Source organism: Falco punctatus (assembly GCF_963210335.1).
Source record: "Falco punctatus genome assembly, chromosome: 19".
In the NCBI taxonomy this organism is placed as follows: Eukaryota; Metazoa; Chordata; class Aves; order Falconiformes; family Falconidae; genus Falco; species Falco punctatus.
In genome coordinates this window covers 433,274-452,323 of record NC_137599.1, presented here as the reverse complement: position 1 = coordinate 452,323, position 19,050 = coordinate 433,274, and the positions used below count along the sequence as shown (strand labels likewise).

General features: G+C 61.9%; 1 protein-coding gene across 1 annotated transcript; it reads left to right on the top strand.

Moving 5' to 3' along the window:
* Positions 1 to 896: 896 nt before the first annotated feature.
* Positions 897 to 16,848, top strand: FMNL1 (formin like 1). Its single transcript, XM_080369955.1, is given in 27 exon segments — positions 897 to 1,109; positions 6,812 to 6,895; positions 7,145 to 7,228; positions 7,310 to 7,383; positions 7,887 to 7,970; positions 8,210 to 8,350; positions 9,569 to 9,677; positions 9,923 to 9,999; positions 10,081 to 10,174; positions 10,505 to 10,579; positions 10,861 to 10,971; positions 11,065 to 11,214; positions 11,307 to 11,408; positions 11,522 to 11,753; positions 11,959 to 12,007; positions 12,009 to 12,244; positions 12,364 to 12,485; positions 12,960 to 13,162; positions 13,396 to 13,630; positions 13,728 to 13,796; positions 13,952 to 14,032; positions 14,390 to 14,519; positions 14,626 to 14,789; positions 15,042 to 15,143; positions 15,407 to 15,505; positions 15,662 to 15,785; positions 16,387 to 16,848. Coding segments are annotated over 27 exon segments (3,282 nt in total). The 5' UTR covers positions 897 to 962; the 3' UTR covers positions 16,491 to 16,848.
* Positions 16,849 to 19,050: the final 2,202 nt, after the last annotated feature.

Here is a 19,050-nt window from a genome sequence, read left to right as displayed (position 1 = left end):
GTGTGTCACCCCCCAGGGAGTCCCCAGACCCGGTGTCACCCACTCCGCAGGTCCCTCACCCAGGGGTGCAGGGAGTTTGCTCAGCCTGGGCTCTCCTGGCTGGGGTGGGAGGGGGGGAGCCCAGCACGTCCCGCCTGCCCTCCGTGCTCCCATCTGACCAGTAAAACTAAAATAATGGGATAAAATGTAAAAGGAATTAAAATAAATATTGAAATTAAATAAATTATAAAATAAAAAAAGATTAAATGAAAAAATGATAAAATAGTAAGTAATATAATAAAATAAAGAATGAAATAAATAATAAATTAATACCAAATTAAAATAAAGAATATAATAAAATATGTAATGGAAAAACAAATAATGAAATGATGAAATAAATAATAGAAGAATGAAATGATGAAATAAATAATAAAAGAATGAAATGATGAAATAAATAATAAAATTAAAAAATTAAAGGGAAAGGAAATATTAACTATTTAAAAGGTAAATACAATTAAATAAATAAGGTAAAAATTGCAGTAAAAAAATAAAATAAAAATGGAAATTAAGAATGAAAGAAAAAACAGTGTGAATTAAAAATTAAGCAAAATGATAAACCAAAATTAAAACAGTAAGATGAAATATTAAGTGCATAAATTAGAAAATGAAGAAAATGGAAATGAAGAGACAATTATTTCTTTTTCCGTAATAACTAATTAGGACGAATTAGTTAAAAAGAGACAGAAAAAAAGTCCTGGCGATTCATGGCCGGGGCGGGCGGCGGCAGGTGCGGCGGGGCGGGGCGTGTGGGGGCGGGGGCGGGGCGTGTGGGGGCGGGGGCGGGGCGGGCGGGGGCCGGGGCGGGGCGCCGGGCGCGATAACGCGCCGCGGGAGCGGCGGGTGCCGAGAGCCGCTGCTGAGGCGGGGAGCGCGGGCGGGGGAGCAGCGCGGGCCGAGCCCAGCCCAGCCCAGCCCAGCCCGCCATGGGCAACGCGGCCGGCGGCATGGAGGGGGGGGCGGCGGGGCGCGACCCCCGGCCCCCAGGCCCCCCCCCCGGCGCCGCCCCGCCGCCCGCCCGGCAGCCCATGCCCACCGCCGCCGAGCTGGAGGAGCGCTTCGGCCGCGTCCTGGTGAGTGCGGGGGGGCGCGGGCGTCCGCATCCCACCCCGGCGGCAGTTTTGCTCTGCTCTCATTTTATTAGTCGAGCGATTAATTAAATCCACCCCGGTTGATGTAGTATTTGTCATTAGTAAGGGTAATGGTTCCGCTGGTTACTCCCGGGGGATGCTCGACCCAGCCCGCGGGATGCCCCACAGCCGGTGCGGTCCCCGGGGGGCACGGGGGGATCCACCCACTGTTGGGGTGACCCCGGCTGCGGGACACCCGGCCGTGGCGGGGAGCTGGCAGGGCCCGCAGCCGGCAGCGTGCTGCAGGCAGCCGGTGCTGCGGATGGCGAGGCTCACCGCCCTCCCCTGCCTCCTCCTTCCCGGGGCCCTTCTCCCTGGCATAAACCACCGGCATCGCTCCCGGTGTCCCCCCAAGCCGCGTTCTCGTGGGATGACAGCTCCTTGGAATCCCGGGAGCTGCGGGAGAGCAGTTCGCGCCTGCTGCCCTCCGTCCTTGGCGGCTGGCCGTGACCTTCGCGCCGCGGTCCCACCGGGGGAGCCAGCCACACTCCATCCCGCACCCTCTCCCAAAACGCTCCGTGGTGGAGAGTCAGGCTGGGAGTTGGAAAAAAAAATGCGGCTTTAACGCCCTGTTTCCCCGGTGGGAGCTGGAGTTGCCCTCCCTGTGCCGGGAGCAACCACAGGGAAAAGCTCCTGCAGATGCCGGTACACTGGGATCCACTGGGTAGGATCCACCAGGTGGGATCTACCATCCCAGCCCTGAGCACAAATCGTTGGGAAGCTTTTTTTTTCTCGTGGGGCATTTGTAGGAGGATTATTTAGGGATGGGCATAGCAGCTAGAGCCCCCACCGCCTCCCGGCCCCTGGCGCGGGGCAGTGATGGTGAAGAGCTTTGCAAGGTGGGGACCTGCATGGGGCCCCCAAATCCCCGAGGAGGGGGCTTTGCAGTGGGATACCCATGGTGGCAGGCGGCCGAGCTGGGCGGTGGTGCCAGCAATGGCTGCCAGGTGTGGTGGTGGTGGTGGCGGCAGGAGGGGAAGGTGGTGGCAGGGACCTCAGGGTGCTTCCGCTGCTGCTGCAAGGCCTCAGGAAATGGCGCGTTTTGCCCAGCTGGGTGGTGGCGGGTTGCAAATCCTAAAGTGAAAAAACATTGGAAAAGGGGAAAGCGCTGTTCCAGGCCCTCACCGCCTTCACGAGGGAAAGCCCTTTCCTGGGAACCAGGGGACCCAGGGAGCTGGGGTTCGGCCAGACGGGAACTGAGTGCCTTGTGAAATCGCTGTCCCAATCTTGCTTCCTCCTTTCACAGGTTCCCTTTCCCCTTCTCGTGGCTGGCGGGACTTTGGGACCCCTGGGGGGCAGGGGGGGATAGGGACTGGGGACATCCCTCCGCCATCACCCACCCCAACCATGTTCCATGACTCGGGATTCATTCTTCCACCTCCTGAGCTTGTGAGATCAGTGATGGAGCAGGAGGGGATGGGCTGGCAATCTCCTGGTGGGGCATGATCCAGCTCTGACATGTTGCCATGGTTACAGTGATGCCATGTGCGCACATCTGTGCAAACCAGTTTTGGGCTGGACATCCCAGACTGGGAGAGCTGGTAGGGCAAAGCCTGGGCAGAAAAGCCAACGGCAGAGCGCAGAGGATCCAAACTGGATAAACCCAGCGCGTGCCAAGAAATGGGGAGTTTAGTTTTATCCTCAAAAGCTGACTTCTGCCCAGGGAGGGTACTGTGGCAGATGCTGCCCTGGCAGAGCAATGGGTTGTCCCTGTGCCACGCGGTCTGGGATGTGCCCAGGTGGCTTTTTGGGATGGAGAGAAGGAAATGGAGCATCTTTGCTGCTGGGATAGAGATGCTCCCACTTGGAGCAGTCAGGACTTTTCTCCTTTTGCATGTCAAGAGGCAGCAATTGGGAATATATAAATTAATTTGGGAATTGAGGGTGTGGTGGAGGTGAAGCTGGGAATAGCTGGGGGGGTTGGTTGGAGCCTTGGGGATGGCGGCCGATGGGCACAGGGGCTGCTCCGGCAGGGGGGGGTTGCTGGCAGGGGCTTTGCTGCCTCCTCTCCCAGGACCTGGGGGAGAGTATGGCAAACGTCACTGCTGCAGATGTTTGCGGATGTGCTGTTGGCTTCAGTGGTGAGACTGATCCCCAGTGAGCGCCAGCTGCAGTGTCGGCCTCTGCTCAACTGAGAAGGAAACCTGATGCTCGGCTTTCTGCTGGATCCATCCTGCACCTGGTCCTGGCGCGGTGGCCGAGTCCGGCTGGTTGCTGTGGGGGCTGCGATGGGGTGCCCCCATGGGGGCCGTGTGCCTGGGGTAGAGAGGGGAACGGCTTGTGATGGATCGGGCCCTGGCTGAATGAGGAGGGTGTCCCAGTGCAGGGCTCCCCCCCGTGTGTGGGTACGAGGGGGCACCAGGCACCCGGTGGGGCTGTGGGCATGGTGGCTGCATCAGGCTCATTTCTCCAGCCTGTGCTGAGAGCAGCTTCTGCTCGTTCTTAAAATAGAGCCAGGAGCAGCAGGCAGCAGCAGCCACCCACCCCCCAGCCTGCTCCTTGCCACCCTCGCAACAGGATCCGGCCATCCACAGGGACCCTTCTGCTCCTCTGCTGGCTTGTCCCTGCCTGGCATGTGGTGGGTATGGCACCTGGCTGGATCCAGGGGTTCCCTGGTGGGAGGAGCTGGTCCTGGGAGCATTGCCCACCCTGGCTGGCTGCATGCAGGAGAGCCCTCAGTGGGCCTGATCCTGCTGGGTGCCCAGCTCTGAGCCTTGGGAAGAGGCAGGAGGACGGGTCCAGTGGCAGTCAGGGGCACTGGAGGGGATGCCGTGGGTTGGCTGGTGCTGTGGGGCTGGGCACGTCCCAAAGCCCCTTGGGTGGGAGTATCACACTCTGTGGCCATAAGGGATGGAGAATCCCGGGAGTGGGGTGGTCCATTGGCCACTAGCTCAGGCACCCGGCGACCTCAGTCCTTCCTGTGGCCGGTGAAAGCCCCAAACCTGCCATCTTGGGGCTGCTTTGGCCCCTTCCCTGCAGCGGGCAAGGCTGGTACCTGATGTCTGGACTGGGATGCTCTCCCATGCCACATCTTTCCATCCCCATCTCACGGCTGCACATCCCCCACACGCCCCAGAAACGATGCTCTCTGGGTTCAGCCTGGTTTTCACTCCAGCCCATCGGTGTTTCAGAGCAAACACTTCCGTAAAGGATGCTTTGAATTTTTTGTGCTGAGGTTTGGTGCAGAGCCTGGCTCTGCTCAGCTCTGACCGCTCATGTGCAGAACAAAATAAAGGTGTCTGACGCCCAGAATAGTTCCATCTCTCCGACGGCAGCAGCCCCAGCGCTGTGGGTGCTGCAATATGAAAAGGTCTTTTCATACCGGAAAATGATGTAGGTGCTGCTTTACGTCACCCCAGCCTCAGTTTTAGGTGCAGGGTAAAGCCCAGCTCAGCCCTACGGCTGGTGTTGGCTGAGCTGGTGGGTCCTGGCTGGCTGCATCCTGGTGCTGGACGTGGGTGGGATGGCACTGTCGGCTCCATGGCACCCTGTGTCCCAGGAGGGTTGGTGGGGGATGGATGTTCATTAACCTGGTGGGCTGTGATGCTGCTGGGAGGCTGGGGAAGCCCCACGCTGGGGTGGGACAAGGGTGCTGGGTGCCGGCCGGAGAGTGATGGGAGGTGGGATGTGGCTGCTGGGGCCAAGTCCCTGTGGCTTCTCCATCCTTGTCCCCCGAGGAGGAGGACTAAGTCCTTCCTCTGACACCTCTGATGTGCTTGGCTGCTGCCCTGCCCCACATCACCCACCCTGCCCCACACCTCCCACAGCACCAGTCCCCTGATCCCCAGCAGGAAATGAGAACCAGTTTCTTCACACTGCTGGTTGATGCTGAGGACTAGAGTGGAGCCACTTCCTTCCCCCCCCCGGCACCACGTGCCCATCTGGGGCCGTGGCGGGATGCAGCCACCACCCAGTTTGTACCCGAACTGTGCCACATCCTGCCGCCCAGCCCAGCCCTGCTTGTGAGGAGGGACTGCAGGGCTCTGTGGCAGAACCGCCTCCGCAGGGACATCCCCAGCATCCCCCTGCCCCGCCTGCATCCTCGTGGTGGGGAACCCATGGGACGTCCTGTCCCACTGGTTGTGCTTAGTCCTGGTTTTTCCAAGTCCCACACATAGTCGACTGGAAAAGGTGGTCCAGGTGCCACCATCCCCTCTCTGCCAAGAGCACCTAACAACGTGCCATAGGTGCTGCTGTAGCCCTGGGTGGGGTGTTTGGGCACGTAGTCCTCTTGGCACAGCCATGTCCCTCGGCCTGACCCTCCTGGGGGGGCTTGTCTACTCCAAGGATGGCAGCTTGGGGACCACAAGGAGAGGGCTCTGCAGCAAAGGGGACATCCAGGTGCTGCTGCCACTTAGCCCACCCTGGGTTCAGCTGGCAGATCCGGTGCAGCCTTGTCAGCTTTGCAATGAGGCTGTTTCTGACCCTGCCGTCTAATTTTACCCTCCCTGCAGAGCTCTCCGTGCGAGCTGTCCCCTGGCTAAATCTGGCCGAGTGCTGGCTCCTTCCCGCCCACGTCTCCTGATTTTGACTTCTTGCAAAAGCAGCTCGACAGGTCCTTGGTGGAGGCAGGTGGTGAGGTTTCTGCTCCTGCCCGCCACTGTGGCACCTCTCCTCTTGGACCTGCTCTTCTGTGTGCAACCAAACCCGTGGGAGATGCCTTTTCCCCAAGGATATGGTTGTCCCAGGGTGCCTGCACCCCACACGCCCAGTCCTTAACATCAGGGGACCCTAAAGCTGGATGTTAAAGGTGACCCGGGGCTGCGCGTTGCCTCCATGTGCCAGCGTGGCCGGGCTCTCCAGGCGAGCAGCAGCCTCAGCTCCTGCATCCCCCTGGGGGCTGGATCACCAAGAAATGGTTCTTTGGAGAAAATAAATCACCTGTGACCAGAGCTGAGCTCCCAGCATGGCCCAGGCCATGGTGAGGGCTCTGTTAAAGGCTCTGCCGGTCACCCTATGGTGTCCCTTAGGGACCTGCTGGGTGCCCTGAGCACCCCAGCGGCAGGAGCAGCACCGGGAGCCCCCTGAAGCCCCCGGCTGTGGTGTGGAGTGGTTTTGGCAGCTGCCTCGTGCCGTTTGGAGAGCGGAAACCACATCATGTCCTGCCAGGGTGGCCCCGGGGGGGTGACGGGGGCCAGGGTTGTGCAATGGTGTTGCGGAGGGATGTGGTGACACACCAGACTCTGCCCTGACATCATGTCTCTAAAGAAACGCTGGTTTCACCAGCTAGGCTCGTCACGCACCTGCAGCGGGGGACTGGGAGGTGACCGTCATCCCTGAGCAGGGCCCAGGCTCTGGGGTTCCTCAGCTGTGTCCCCAGCCTGCGTCTCTGTTCCTCACCAGAACTGGGCTGGCTGAGGCTGGTAGCATTGTGCGCTTGTGACACGGATGGACGGGTCCAGTTTTTCCTCCTGTCCTCCAATAACACCTTCTGCCTCAGGGAGCCCCAGGTGGGGACGTTGCTGATGGGTCCATGGCTGGTGGGATGCAAACATCCTGGGAATGGTGGTGTCCCCATCCTCCCCCCGATGTCCCCATCCTCCCACCACTGAGCAAGGACACCGGGTGCTGGATGAGCAGCGGGTGCTACAGCCCCTGGGCGTGTTTCAGGGGATGACCCCAACCCTGACACTATCACCCCACAGAACTCCATGAACCTGCCCCCGGACAAGATGAAGCTGCTCAACCAGTATGACAATGAGAAGAAGTGGGAGCTCATCTGTGACCAGGTGAGGTCCAGGTGTCACAGTGTCTCTGGTGCTGTCCCTGTCCCCAAGTGCCACTTGTGGAACAGGCACCAGCCTGGCATGTGCCGAGTGCTGACATCCATCCCTGTTAGCTACAGTGCCTCATTAACCTGGTTAAGCGTTGATGCAGTACGGGGGCAGGGACAGGGACACTGGCTGCTGCAGAGACAGTGGCATGTCCCTGCGCCGCGGGCGGGCAGTTTGGTTTCAGCCTCTCTCTGGGGCTCGTAGGAGCGTTTCCAGGTGAAAAACCCACCATCTGCCTACATCCAGAAGCTGAAGAGCTACTTGGACACGGGTGGCGTAAGCAGGAAGGTGAGGACTCCCCCTTGCACCCCGTGTCCCCTTCCTGGGTTGGGTGTGGGGACAGTGCCAACAGCTCTCCCCATCCCATAGTTCAAGAGGCGAGTACAGGAATCGACACAGGTTCTCCGGGAACTGGAGATTTCCTTGAGGACCAACTACATCGGGTAAGGGGGAGGCGTCCTTGTCGTCACCCAGCTGCCACTGCTGTCCCTGGCATTGCTGGCAGAGAGATTGGCAGTGGCTTGTGGCCGTGGGGGTGACAGCAGGATGTGGAGGCTGGTGGCCTCATCCTGCTCCTCTGAGATGGCTCTGATGGGAGGACGGGGGTGCTGTAGGACCTGAACCCCATTTGGGCTCTCTGGTACCCCCTGGGTGCCAGGATGGACCCTGGTCCCCACCCTGCGTGTCCCAACCCCTCACGGTGTGGTGGGTTCTGAGCTATGGGTGCCTGTGTCCCACCACCCAGGGTCAAGCTGTCCTGCCGTGGTGGCAGCAGAGCCCCCAGACTGTCCCCCGCCCATGCATCGGGAGCTGTGCCAGCTCATGGTGCCACCTCATGTCCACAGCGTGTCCCACCTTCGCTGGGGACCTCTGACCGGGGGCTGGAGCAGGGAGACGGGAGGGTGAGGAGGGCTGTCGGAGCCCACTAACCCCCTGCACCCCACAGCTGGGTCCAGGAGTTCCTCAACGAGGAGAACAAGGGGCTGGATGTGCTGCTGGAGTATCTCGCCTTTGCCCAGTGCTCCGTCGCGTATGTCACCGCCGGCTGCCCCATCCCCCGGGCCAGGGCCACCTCCCCTGGGACTCAGCGAGGCTGGGGATGTCCTGGGGGGCTCTTCCCCAGCACGGGAGTGATGGACCTAAGGATCCTCCATCGCTGGGGTTGAGCAGAACATCCCAGCATCCCCAGCCTTGGGGACCCCGGTGGGGGTGTCTGCCCGTATCGGGGTGCCACATCTCACCCATCTCTGTGTCCCCACGGGCCACCAGGTACGACATGGAGAGCGCCGAGAACGGCAGCCCAGGCTCTGACAAGGGCAAGGTCCTGGAGCGGTCGCTGGAGGACCTGAGCAAAAGCAGCTCCTCGTCCCCCACCCAGGGCTCCTCCAAAGTGCGGCACCTCACTGTAAGGTAACACGTGGTCCGTCCCCAGCTGTCCCCCTCTGCCTCCACGCTCTCCGCCTCGCTGCACCCCCAGCCGCGCCATGCTCAGAGAGGGGCTTGGCAGGGAGACGCAGGCCTGGTCCTAAAAATGGGTCCCCGTCGCTGGTTTAGGGGGGGACAAAGCCACGTCCCCATGTATGCATGCAAGGGACAAACCCTGCAGGCCCCCAGCCCCACACCGTGACCCTTGTGGGATGCTCTGGGCAAAATCCACGAATAAGCAAAAATTGGAGATGCTGGAGAATTTGGGGGAGCAAATTGCAAATTGCTCCCCGCCCCCCCCCCCCAAGTTTAAAACCGGGTGGAGGAATGGCCTGCGCCCCCCGTGGCCGGTCCCCGTGGCTGGTGGCTCTCGCTTGGCGCCACTCACCCCCGCAGCCCCCTTCTAACCCCGCTCTTCTCTTGCACGCTGCCGGGGGACGCGCTGACGGTAGGTGATGGGGCCAGGGCACTGGCGGGACAGGGACGCCCTGGCGGGACTCCGCTGCCAGTCACCGGCATTGGGGACAGTGCCTGTGGGGCATCCCCAGTGGGCAGAGGGGGGGGTCCCAGGGGACACCCCACCACAGTCACCCTGGGAGCCGTAATGTGGCACCCCGGGGACCATGGGGGTCCCTGATCGCCTGCCAGCAGCTCTGGAGGAGCCGAGGTGTCCCCCTCCAGCCCCAGGGACAGGTCAGGAGTGACGTGGCACCCGGAGGGGGTCCCAGCCCTTGTCCCCCAGCTGTGTCCCCAAGCCCGGGTGTCCCAGGGGCGCCGCGGGAGCCCCGTTTCTCCCTCCTGTCCTGCAGGCTCTAACGCACCTCCAGCTGCTGCCTCTCGAACCAGCACATCCACACCCTCCTCCGCCAGGTCCACCCCAGCGTCCCCTGCAGTGCCCTGGGCAGTGATGGGGACAGTAGCCCCAGGTCACCCAGCAGCTCCTACCCACCCCGGTGAGCCTCCGAGACCACCTTGTGCACACCCATCCCACCCCCATCCCACCCCCAGCACCCCAGCAGCCCAAGCGCTTGTAGACGGACACGGACGTGGGGGGGTCTCTCCCGTGGGGACACAACTGTCCAGGTCCCTTGGTGTCTTCTCGCTCTTGCTGCCCACCCCCCCCCCCACCCCACCCCCCCGGCTTTGCGCTGCGCCGCCCTGGCTGCCCCCCAGCCCCTGCTCAGTGCCCTTTCGCCCACCCAGGCTGAACCCCTCGCACAGCAGGAAGGCACTTAGGAACTCCCGCCTCATCAACCAGAAGGATGATGTCCATGTCTGCATCATGTGTCTCCGCGCCATCATGAACTACCAGGTGGGGGAGGGCAGGGTCTTCGGGGACCCACCTGGGGCTCCTCGAAAGCCTTCAGCCCCTGTGGGGCCATCTTCAGGGTCAGGGGTCGGGGGGGGACCCTGTCGCCATCCCCTCGCTCTGAGATGTCCTCACTCAACCTCGTGTCTGGTGGGGATGCGGTGTGGGGATGTCCCAAGGTCCTGGAGCATCCCTGGGCTGGGGACAGGAGGATGCACAACCCCATTAATGCTCCTTTTGCCCCCAAGTCTGGCTTCAGCCTGGTGATGAACCACCCAGCCTGCGTCAACGAGATCACCCTCAGCCTCAACAACAAGAACGCCAGGTAGGACCCATCCCCTGTCCCCCCGTCCCCCAGCCCGTGCCACGGCCCCGGCCCCAACCCCCTCCCACCCCATGTCTGCAGGACCAAGGCGCTGGTGCTGGAGCTGCTGGCTGCCGTCTGCCTTGTCCGAGGTGGCCATGACATCATCCTGGCCGCCTTCGACAACTTCAAGGAGGTGAGTCCCCAGCAGCCATGCGTGGTCCCCACAGGGACACCTGTGCTCTGGCTGGGTTCGTGCCTCAGTTTCTCTGTGCGGCAGAGCCCTGCATCATCAGGGCATCCTCTGTCCTGACAACGCCTGTCCTGTCACTTGCCTGTGGGTGCTCCAGCCATTGGGCTCGATGTCCCCATGCCAGGACCACATCGCAGCGGGACTGGGTGGCGGGCAGCACCTCTCAGAGTTGGGATGACATCCCTGGCAGGTGTCTCCTGCCTTGCCACATCTCTGGGTGCCCACCCTGGCTGTGTCCCTCCTGGCCCTCAGCCCCCTGCTCTCCCACCCCAGGTCTGCGGGGAGAAGAACCGCTTTGAGAAGCTGATGGAGTATTTCCGAAACGAGGACACCAACATCGACTTCATGGTGAGCAGCTGTAGGGCTGGTGCTCTGCTGTCCCCAGGGGCACCGTGTGCCCAAGGGGCGGCTGAGCCACTGTCCTGTCCTGGGTGTGCCAAGGGCTGTGGTGTCCCCCAGGGCTGCTGGTGCTTCCCCAGGGCTGTGAAACCGCCCTGCATTCCCCAGGGGCCACCATGTCCCCGAGGGCCACCAGTCCACTGTGCACTACCTGGGGCACCGTGTTCCCAAGGATTACTGGGCCACCATGCCATGCTGGTGGCCACGTTGAGCCTGTGCCTGTCCCGCAGGTGGCCTGCATGCAGTTCATCAACATCGTGGTTCACTCGGTGGAGAACATGAACTTCCGCGTCTTCCTGCAATACGAGTTCACCCACCTGGGGCTGGACCAGTACCTGGAGGTGGGTCATCCTGCACCGCCCCGGTGCTGAGCCCTGCTGCTGGGGGGGTGGGGTGGGTGCCCTGTGACGGTGCCACTGGCTGTCTCATGGCAGAGTCTCCGTCTCACCGAGAGTGACAAGCTGCAGGTGCAGATCCAAGCCTACCTGGACAACATCTTCGATGTGGGGGCTGTGCTGGAGGACTCGGAGACCAAGACGGCGGTGCTGGAGCACATGGAGGAGCTGCAGGAGCACGTCAGCCAGGTGGGATGCGGGCGCGTGGGCAGGAGTTGCTGACGCCAGCCCCGAGGGAGGGATGAGGATGGGGCTGAGCAACGTCACTTCGTCCCCTGCAGTTGACGGAGAAGCTGCAGGATGCGGAGAACGACTCCATGGCCAAGATAGCGGAGCTGGAGAAGCAGCTGAGCCAGGCGCGGCAGGAGCTGGAGGCACTGCGGGTGAGCGCCCAGGGGCGCTACGGAGCGGGAGGCAGGGGTGGGTGCCTGGGGGACCGCGCTTTGAGGGGTGCAGTGGGACACGGGTGATCTGCTGGGGCTTGTCACCGGTGCAGGAGCAACTGAGCCCGCCGCGGCCACCCAGCCCACCGGCCCCGCAGCCCCAGGAGTGCTACCGGCTGGCGCTGGAGCGGCAGCTGGCAGAGCTGGAGGAGAAGGGCTTGGTGCAGATCCTGCGTGGGCCTGACGGGGACGTCGCCATCAAAATTGTTCCCGTCGTCATAGAAACGCCAGCAGCCCCCGCGGTTACTGGAGAGGCCACTGCTGCCACCGCTGCCACCTGCACAGGTACCGTGGGTGCGGGGGGATGGCAGCAGCCCGCAGTGTCCCCTTCCTAGTGGGGACACGTGGCACGGAGGCGCGGCAGCAGCGTCTCTGAGGGGGGCGCAGGGACGTGCCCGGGGACACAGGGTCACTCGGTGGCAGAGGGGATGTGGCGGTGGCGCTGTGCCTGCTGTGCCACCCTCACACCCACGTCTTCTTTCCATTGCAGATGGTTCGGCTCCGGCTCCTCCGGCAGCACCTGGCACACCGCCCCCCCCGCCCCCCCCCCCCACTGCCGGGGGCTGAGCCTGGCCCCCCAGTGCCCCCCGCACTCCCATTGCCTGCAGGCACCGACCCCCCACCAGCCCCTCCGCTCCCAGGCACCCAAGTGCCACCCCCACCCCCACTGCTCCCAGGGGGGTTGGAGGGCCCCGTCCCCCCACCTCCGCCACCCCCACCCCTGGGTGGGGAGCTCCCAGCTGGGCCGGCTGCCCCTCACCCTGCTGGCAGTTCAGGTAAGCGTGGCCCAGGGACGGTGGAGATGTCCCCCAGGTGAGGGCTGGGGGAACCCTGGGGTGGGTTTGGGAGCCCCCCACCCCACGATGTGTTGTCCCCCCTCCCTGTCACCCCACAGTGAAGGTGAAGAAGCCGATCCAGACCAAGTTTCGCATGCCAGTCTTCAACTGGGTGGCCCTGAAGCCGAGCCAGATCAATGGCACCGTCTTCACTGAGCTCAATGATGAGAAGGTGCTGCAGGTGAGGACACAGGAGGGTCCGCGGGGGTCTGGGTGCAGCACCCTTGGTTGGCCAGAGCCCCAGTCCACACTGCACCCACGCTGAGGTTGCCTCCATGCCCCCCTTGTGCCTATCTGTGGTGTCACATGGCTGCTGGAGGAGCTGGACGTTGGAGCAGCTCCTTGGCACCACGGAAAGGGAAAAAGTGGTATCTGCCATCCTTCGGTCACCTGGTCCTTGTCCTCTTGCTTCATCCTTATCCTCCCATCCTGTCCGTTTCTTCCACAACTTCGTCCTCTGGTCCCCTCGTTATGCCCTTCCTGTCCCTGTCCTTTTCCCCTTGCTCCATCCACATCCCTTCAACTTGACCTCATCCCCTTGCTCCATCTTCATCCTCTCGCTCCTCACCCCCTTGTCCTCGCCCTCTGGCCCTGTCCTCATCCCAGATGTCCTGTGTCACCTCCCTGCTGTGCCTTCAGCCCTGTCTCCCTGCAGGAGCTGGACATGAGAGACTTCGAGGAGCAGTTTAAGACCAAGGCACAGGGCCCCGGCTTGGACATCAGTGCCCTCAAGGTGAAGGCCATGCAGAAGGCTCCCAGCAAGGTCACCCTCATGGAATCCAACCGAGCCAAAAACCTGGCCATCACACTCCGCAAGGGCGGCCGCAGCATCCAGGACATCTGCACAGCCATCGAGACGTGAGTGTCCCCTCCTTGATGGGAGGTCAGGCACAAGCCCAGCTACACCAGGGGGCTGGGATGGTGTTGGGTGTGCTGGGGTTGGAGGGGTGATGGCACCAGCTGGGGGGATGGGGGGATGCGGGGACCAGGCGCAGAGAGACGGGGGGATGCGGGGACCAGCCATGGGTGACAGGGCCCTGGGGAGCTGGTCGCAGGGTCTGACTGCACTGCGGGTTTCCCACCACCCACAGGTATGACCAGCAAGCCCTGAGCCTCGATTTTCTGGAGCTGCTGCTGCGCTTCCTGCCCACCGAGTATGAGCGGACACTCATCCGGAAGTTTGAGCGGGAGCAGCAGCCACCGGAGGAGCTCTCAGACGAGGATCAGTTCATGATCCGCTTCAGCAAGATCCCACGCCTGGCTGAGCGCATGAATGTCATGATCTTCCTGGGCAACTTCAACGACACAGCCCAGCTGCTCATGCCGGTGGGTGCTGCGGGGGGCACAGGGTGGCTGTGGGTGGGGGGCTGCGAGGAGGTGGCACCCTGCAGCGAGGCTCATGGGCTTTTCCTCCCATCCACAGCAACTCAACGCCATTATCGCCGCCTCCATGTCCCTCAAGTCCTCCAGCAAACTGCGCAACATCCTTGAGGTCAGGAGCTTGGCATGGGGTGGCCCTGGTGGAGGGACGTGGGGCTGGGATGGGTGCCTGAAGGGCGCTGCTGGGGCATGTGTAGGTGCTGTGCCCCCTCCCCAGGGTGCCCCGTCCATGCCGGGTTGTGTACCCCAGCCGTTGTGTCTCCACAGATTGTCCTGGCCTTCGGGAACTACATGAACAGCAGCAAGCGCGGGGCAGCCTACGGCTTCCGCCTGCAGAGCCTGGATGCGGTAGGGTCCCCGCAGGGCTGCCCCCTTTGCTTGGGCCATGGGGACACTGTCACTGCCCGGGGATCAGCCTTGGGGATGGAGGGACACAAGGACCAGCTGTGGGGATGGAGGGATGAAGAGACCAGGGTTGGAGAGGCAGGGGGAGGAACCAAAGTGGTGGAGATGCCCGAGAGATAGCCATGGGGTTCGGAGGATGCAGAAATCAGATATGTAGAGATGGAGGGATGCAGGGAGCAGCTGTGGGGATGGAGGAAGATGAGACCCAGCCGCAGGGATCGATGCAGCCTACCCTGAGCGGCGGGGGGAGGTGCGGGGGGCGATGGGATGCGGGTCGGGGCTGATGCTGTTCTCTCGCAGCTCCTGGAGATGAAGTCAACAGACCGCAAGCAAACGCTGCTGCACTACCTGGTGCGGGTGATCATGGAGAAGTACCCCGAGCTGACCGGCTTCCACACCGAGCTACACTTCCTTGACAAGGCGGGCACAGGTAGCGCCCATGGGCGCTGGGCTGGGGGAGTCATGACAGGCTGCAGCCGTGGTACAGGGTCTCTCCGAGTCTGCTCTGACCCCCGCACTGCTCGCCCTCCCTGCAGTCTCCCTGGACGGCGTGTTGCAGGACGTGCGGAGCCTGCAGCAGGGGATGGAGCTGACCCGCAAGGAGTTCATGCGGCAGGACGACAGCCCCGTGCTCAAGGAGTTCCTCAAGGTCAACTCAGAGGTGATGGAGAAGCTGCAGGCTGACAGCAAAACTGCCAAGGTGGGTGCTGGGGGTAGCGCAGGGTTGTGGAGCGGGATTGGCCCCCCCATTCCTAGGTGGGACACCCTGGGGTGCCCTGTGCCCACACGTCTGTTCCATGGGAGAGGCTCCTGGCTGGGACGTGGCTCCAGCAGAAAAGCTGGGAGGGGTTTGGAGGGGGATGGCGTGGTGGGAAGGGCTGGGAGGAGGCAGTGGGTGAGGGAGTGCTGGTGCCCGGCCTCAGCCCCCCAGTCGAGGTGTCTGTGCCCGCAGGAGGCGTACGAGTCGGCTGTGGAATATTTTGGGGAGAACCCCAAGACCAGTCCTCCCACCACCTTCTTCCCCATGTTCATGCGCTTCATCAGAGCCTACAAGGTAGGAGGAGACAGGGGGTGTGTGCCGTGTTTCTGGGGGTTGGGAGAAGGTTTGGGGGGGTCTGACCCCACTTTGGAGTGACTGGCACAATCTGTGCACGGGGCTGGGGGCTTGGGGCTCACAGGACAGGAAACCCTGGGGCTCAGCACCGTGCTTCGGGGTGCTCGGGGATGCTGGAGCTGAGCTGGGGGGAGATGGGGGGGGCTGCTGTCCCACAGCAGGACCCCTCTGGCTCAGCACCCCCTCCCTGTACCTCTCCCAAGAAAGCAGAGCAGGACATCGAGCTGTGGAAGAAGCAGGAGGCCGTGGCCAAAGAGCCGGAATCTGCCCCCCCCAGCAGTGAGAACCGTCCTGAGGTGAAGGTGCCCCACGTGTCAGGGGTCCAGCCCTGGGTGGGCTGCATGGTGGGGAAGGGCAAAACAGGTCCCGCTGTGGAAGAGCGAGGGTGAGGGCACCCCATCTCCTTTGGGGTGCGGCGGGAGGCCACACCGTTCACCCCGCGCTGTCCCCAACCTCAGTTGCCCGCCCAGAAAGCCAAGCGGCAGCAGATGGACGTGATCGCCGAGCTGAAGAAGAAGCAGATGGTGAAGGAGCCGCTCATCTACGAAGGCAAAGATGGTGCCATCGAGGATATTATTTCAGGTGAGAGATTATTTCAGGTGACCAGCCAGGTGTCCCCCCCTGTGGCAGACTTGGTGCTGGCGGGGAGACCCTTGGTGATGGGGGGCTGCAGGGGACGGTCACAGCCAGGAGCTGGAGGGCCGCCGAGCCCCGTTCTGGGGACCAAATCTATCCCACACGGCAGAGCTGCCGAGTGCTCCCTGCCCTGTCTCATTAGCTCTTCCTCCTCTTCTGCTTCTTCCTCCTCTCTCCTCCTCCTCGCTGTCTCTCTGGATTGCTCTACCCAGCTCTGAAAACTGTTCCTTTCACAGCCCGGACGGGCAAACGCTCGTCCCGGCTCTTCTGCGACGTGAGCTTCAATGAGGAGAGTCCTCTGTAGGTAACGTGGGGCCAGCGCGGTGCCGGCAGGGCAATGGGGGCTGCTAGGCTTTGCCCCCTCCTGAGCCAGGGGCCGGGGTCCCGCTGGTTGGCTCTTCGTAGCTGCTGCTCCTCCTGGCTCTGTGCTAGGGCTTCTCCTGAGCATCCTCCTACCCAAAGGTGTGACTCCTGGGTGGGGAGGGGGTCCAGCCGTCACCGGGTGGGCAGGGGAGCTCAGCCAGCTCCACACTTTCTCCCGCTGCAGATCTGCGGAACAACCCATACCGGCGCGCAGACACGGGCCGCGGCAGTGCCAAGAAACGGGCTGCGGGGCAGAGCCTGCAGGTGACACCGGACATCTCACTGTGACCGGCGCCGGCCCTGCAGCTGCCAGGACCATCCTCCTGCCACAGATGGGACCCCAGGATGTCAACCCCCTGGCCCCGGACAAAGCGGGGCAGAGGCACAGCGCCTGCTCCCAGCTGCTCCAGCCGCTTCCCGTGCCAGCTCCCGCCCTGCGTGCCCTGGGGTCTGGCGCAGGGATGCCCCACTTCTTGCTTAGCAATGCCTCTGAGCTGTCTCCTCCAGGCTGGCAGGGCTGGGGGACCCTCCTGGCTACAGGCAGGGAAGGGGGAGCACAGAAGGGGCCCCAGCTCGCCCTGGCAGGAGGAGAGTGGCTGCCCCATCCCTCCCCTAGAGCTGCTCCGTTGTACGCCTGCCCCAGGGTCAGCCCTGCGCGCCGGTGTGCCCCACTCTTCAGCTTGCTGGTGCCTTTGATTTCCCGCTGCAGGGGGGCGGAGGGTCATACGCCAGGGATGCAGCAATCCCTGCACATCTCCCCCCTCTCCCCCAGCCTTGCAGTGCCCTTTGAGACCTGTGTTCTCTGCTGCAGAGCTGAGCCGGCACGGGGCTGTGCCTCCAGCGCGGAGCCTGCTGCAACGCTCCCACCCTGGGCACTCCCCGTACCCCAGGAGCTGGCAGGGGTGCTATTTTACAGTGGGATTTTTTTTAAGTCTTCCTTAAAATTTCTCTGTGCTATAGGAGCAGGGACTGGGATACCCATATACAAGGTCTCACCAGGATCCTAAGGCCACAGTGAGCAGCACTAGGCTGTCCCTCAGTGCAGGGCAGGCTCTGTAGCTATGACAATCAGCAGCAGGGTCAAGGATTTACTGTCCTGAAGTCTCTGCGTGGTGGTACCCAGCTCTGCCCCTCCCCATCCATCCACCCCCTGGGTCAGGGCTGGAGCCTCTGGGAGCCAGCCGTGATGGTCAGCCCTTGGGGAGCAGGAGCAGGAGCTGCAGGACGCGACACGCAGCAGGTGCTAGACAGCCTCCAGCGACCACCGTGAGCCCAAAATGCTGCAGGGTCACCGCTGCAGTCGCAGGAGGAAGAGGCCAGAGAGCTGCACAAGCTTCCAAATAACACACTGGACTCCATTCCTCCCCCGCCCTGCTGCTGCTGGGTGAATCCAAACCGTGCACCGTCACAATTAACCTGCTCGCGCATTCGCTTCATTAAATGGCCCCTGCTCGCCCTGCTGCCGCGTACGGCACGCTGGCGGCCCTGTACGCTCTCGCTAGCTGCAGCTCGTAGCCTGGGGTGAGCCCTCACCGTCCACCGGAGTAGCAACCGCTTCCTGCTGTAATTACGCTGCTCCGCGCCAGCCGGCTCAGTACCGCACACAAGCTCAAAGGGGAGGGAAGGGAAATGAATGTGTAACTTATAAATGCCTTTAAGCCAGAAATGTAAAACATTAACTGCTAATTTGTATACATTATTTTTATATACTGAAGGCCTGTTTAATCTAAAGCAGAACTGGTAATAAAATTACTCTGAGGATAAAGCGCTTGTCTGTGGGAAGGGGGAAGCTTTACCTGGAGGCGGGGGGTGCTGCAGGGAAGGGAGAGATGCGTGAGCTGCTGCTTGCTGCTCCACCGACGTGTTACCTCCTGCACAAGGATCGGCTGCCAGGCGCGGCGACCGTTGAGCATTTTGATGTGGAAGATCTATTTCTGACTTGCCCATGATGGCAGCCAGGGGGTAGGGTCTCTTCAAGGCTCTGCTCAGCCCTGCAGGCCCTGCCCCCCCTCCCCAAGACTGGCAGCCTCTAGGCAGGCATGATCAAATGGGCGAAAACAGAAGGAATACACATGCCACAGGGCAACAGAAGGGAAAAGCCAGGACTTACGGCTCTTCCAAAAAGCAGTCCCACTTCTTACTTCACAAGCATCCCTAAGGAGAGGGCTACTGGACCCCCGGCCCCCACATGGCCACGTACAGACCTGCTGGGCTACCTGGTGGCAAGGGCCACCGTTGCTGCCATCCACTGTGCGTGGGAGCAGCCGGCTTGAGGAGGCGAGGTCTGGCACACGCTGTTTCACGGCTGCTCGGCCGGGCTGTACTCAGAGACAAGAAGTGCTCTGGTCCTTCCCCAAGCTGACCTGCACCTTACAGGGGAGTTAGTTAGTGACAAACACCCACCTTTTTTTTTTTTTTTTTTTTTTTTTGTGGTTAACCGATCTGACTCCTGCGTTCACAGTGCCGATATTGGTACGTGGCAGCAAACCCCCCCGGCTTCAGTTTGGGGTTTAATGTTCCAAGATAACCCACCTCACTCACTCACTGGCAGTGCCACGAGCACACCTCTAGTCCGTGGCACAGATTTAACACGAACGTGCCACCGAAGCGGAGATAAACAGCTCTTACACCAACAGTGAGCAGAAGCACTTGCTGGAAGGTGTGGGCAGGTCTCCAGAGCTCTGCCTGCCTGGCCTGGTGCCTCTGCATCCCAGACCTACTTTTCCCCATCGAGGGGAAGACTCAGCATCTCCCAGTACAGCAAATCACACGTGGTCGGGGTGGGAAGGGAGTGCTGGGGGTCACCCAGCCCAGCCCCTCCTAGAGCAGGCTCTCCTCGAGCAGGCTG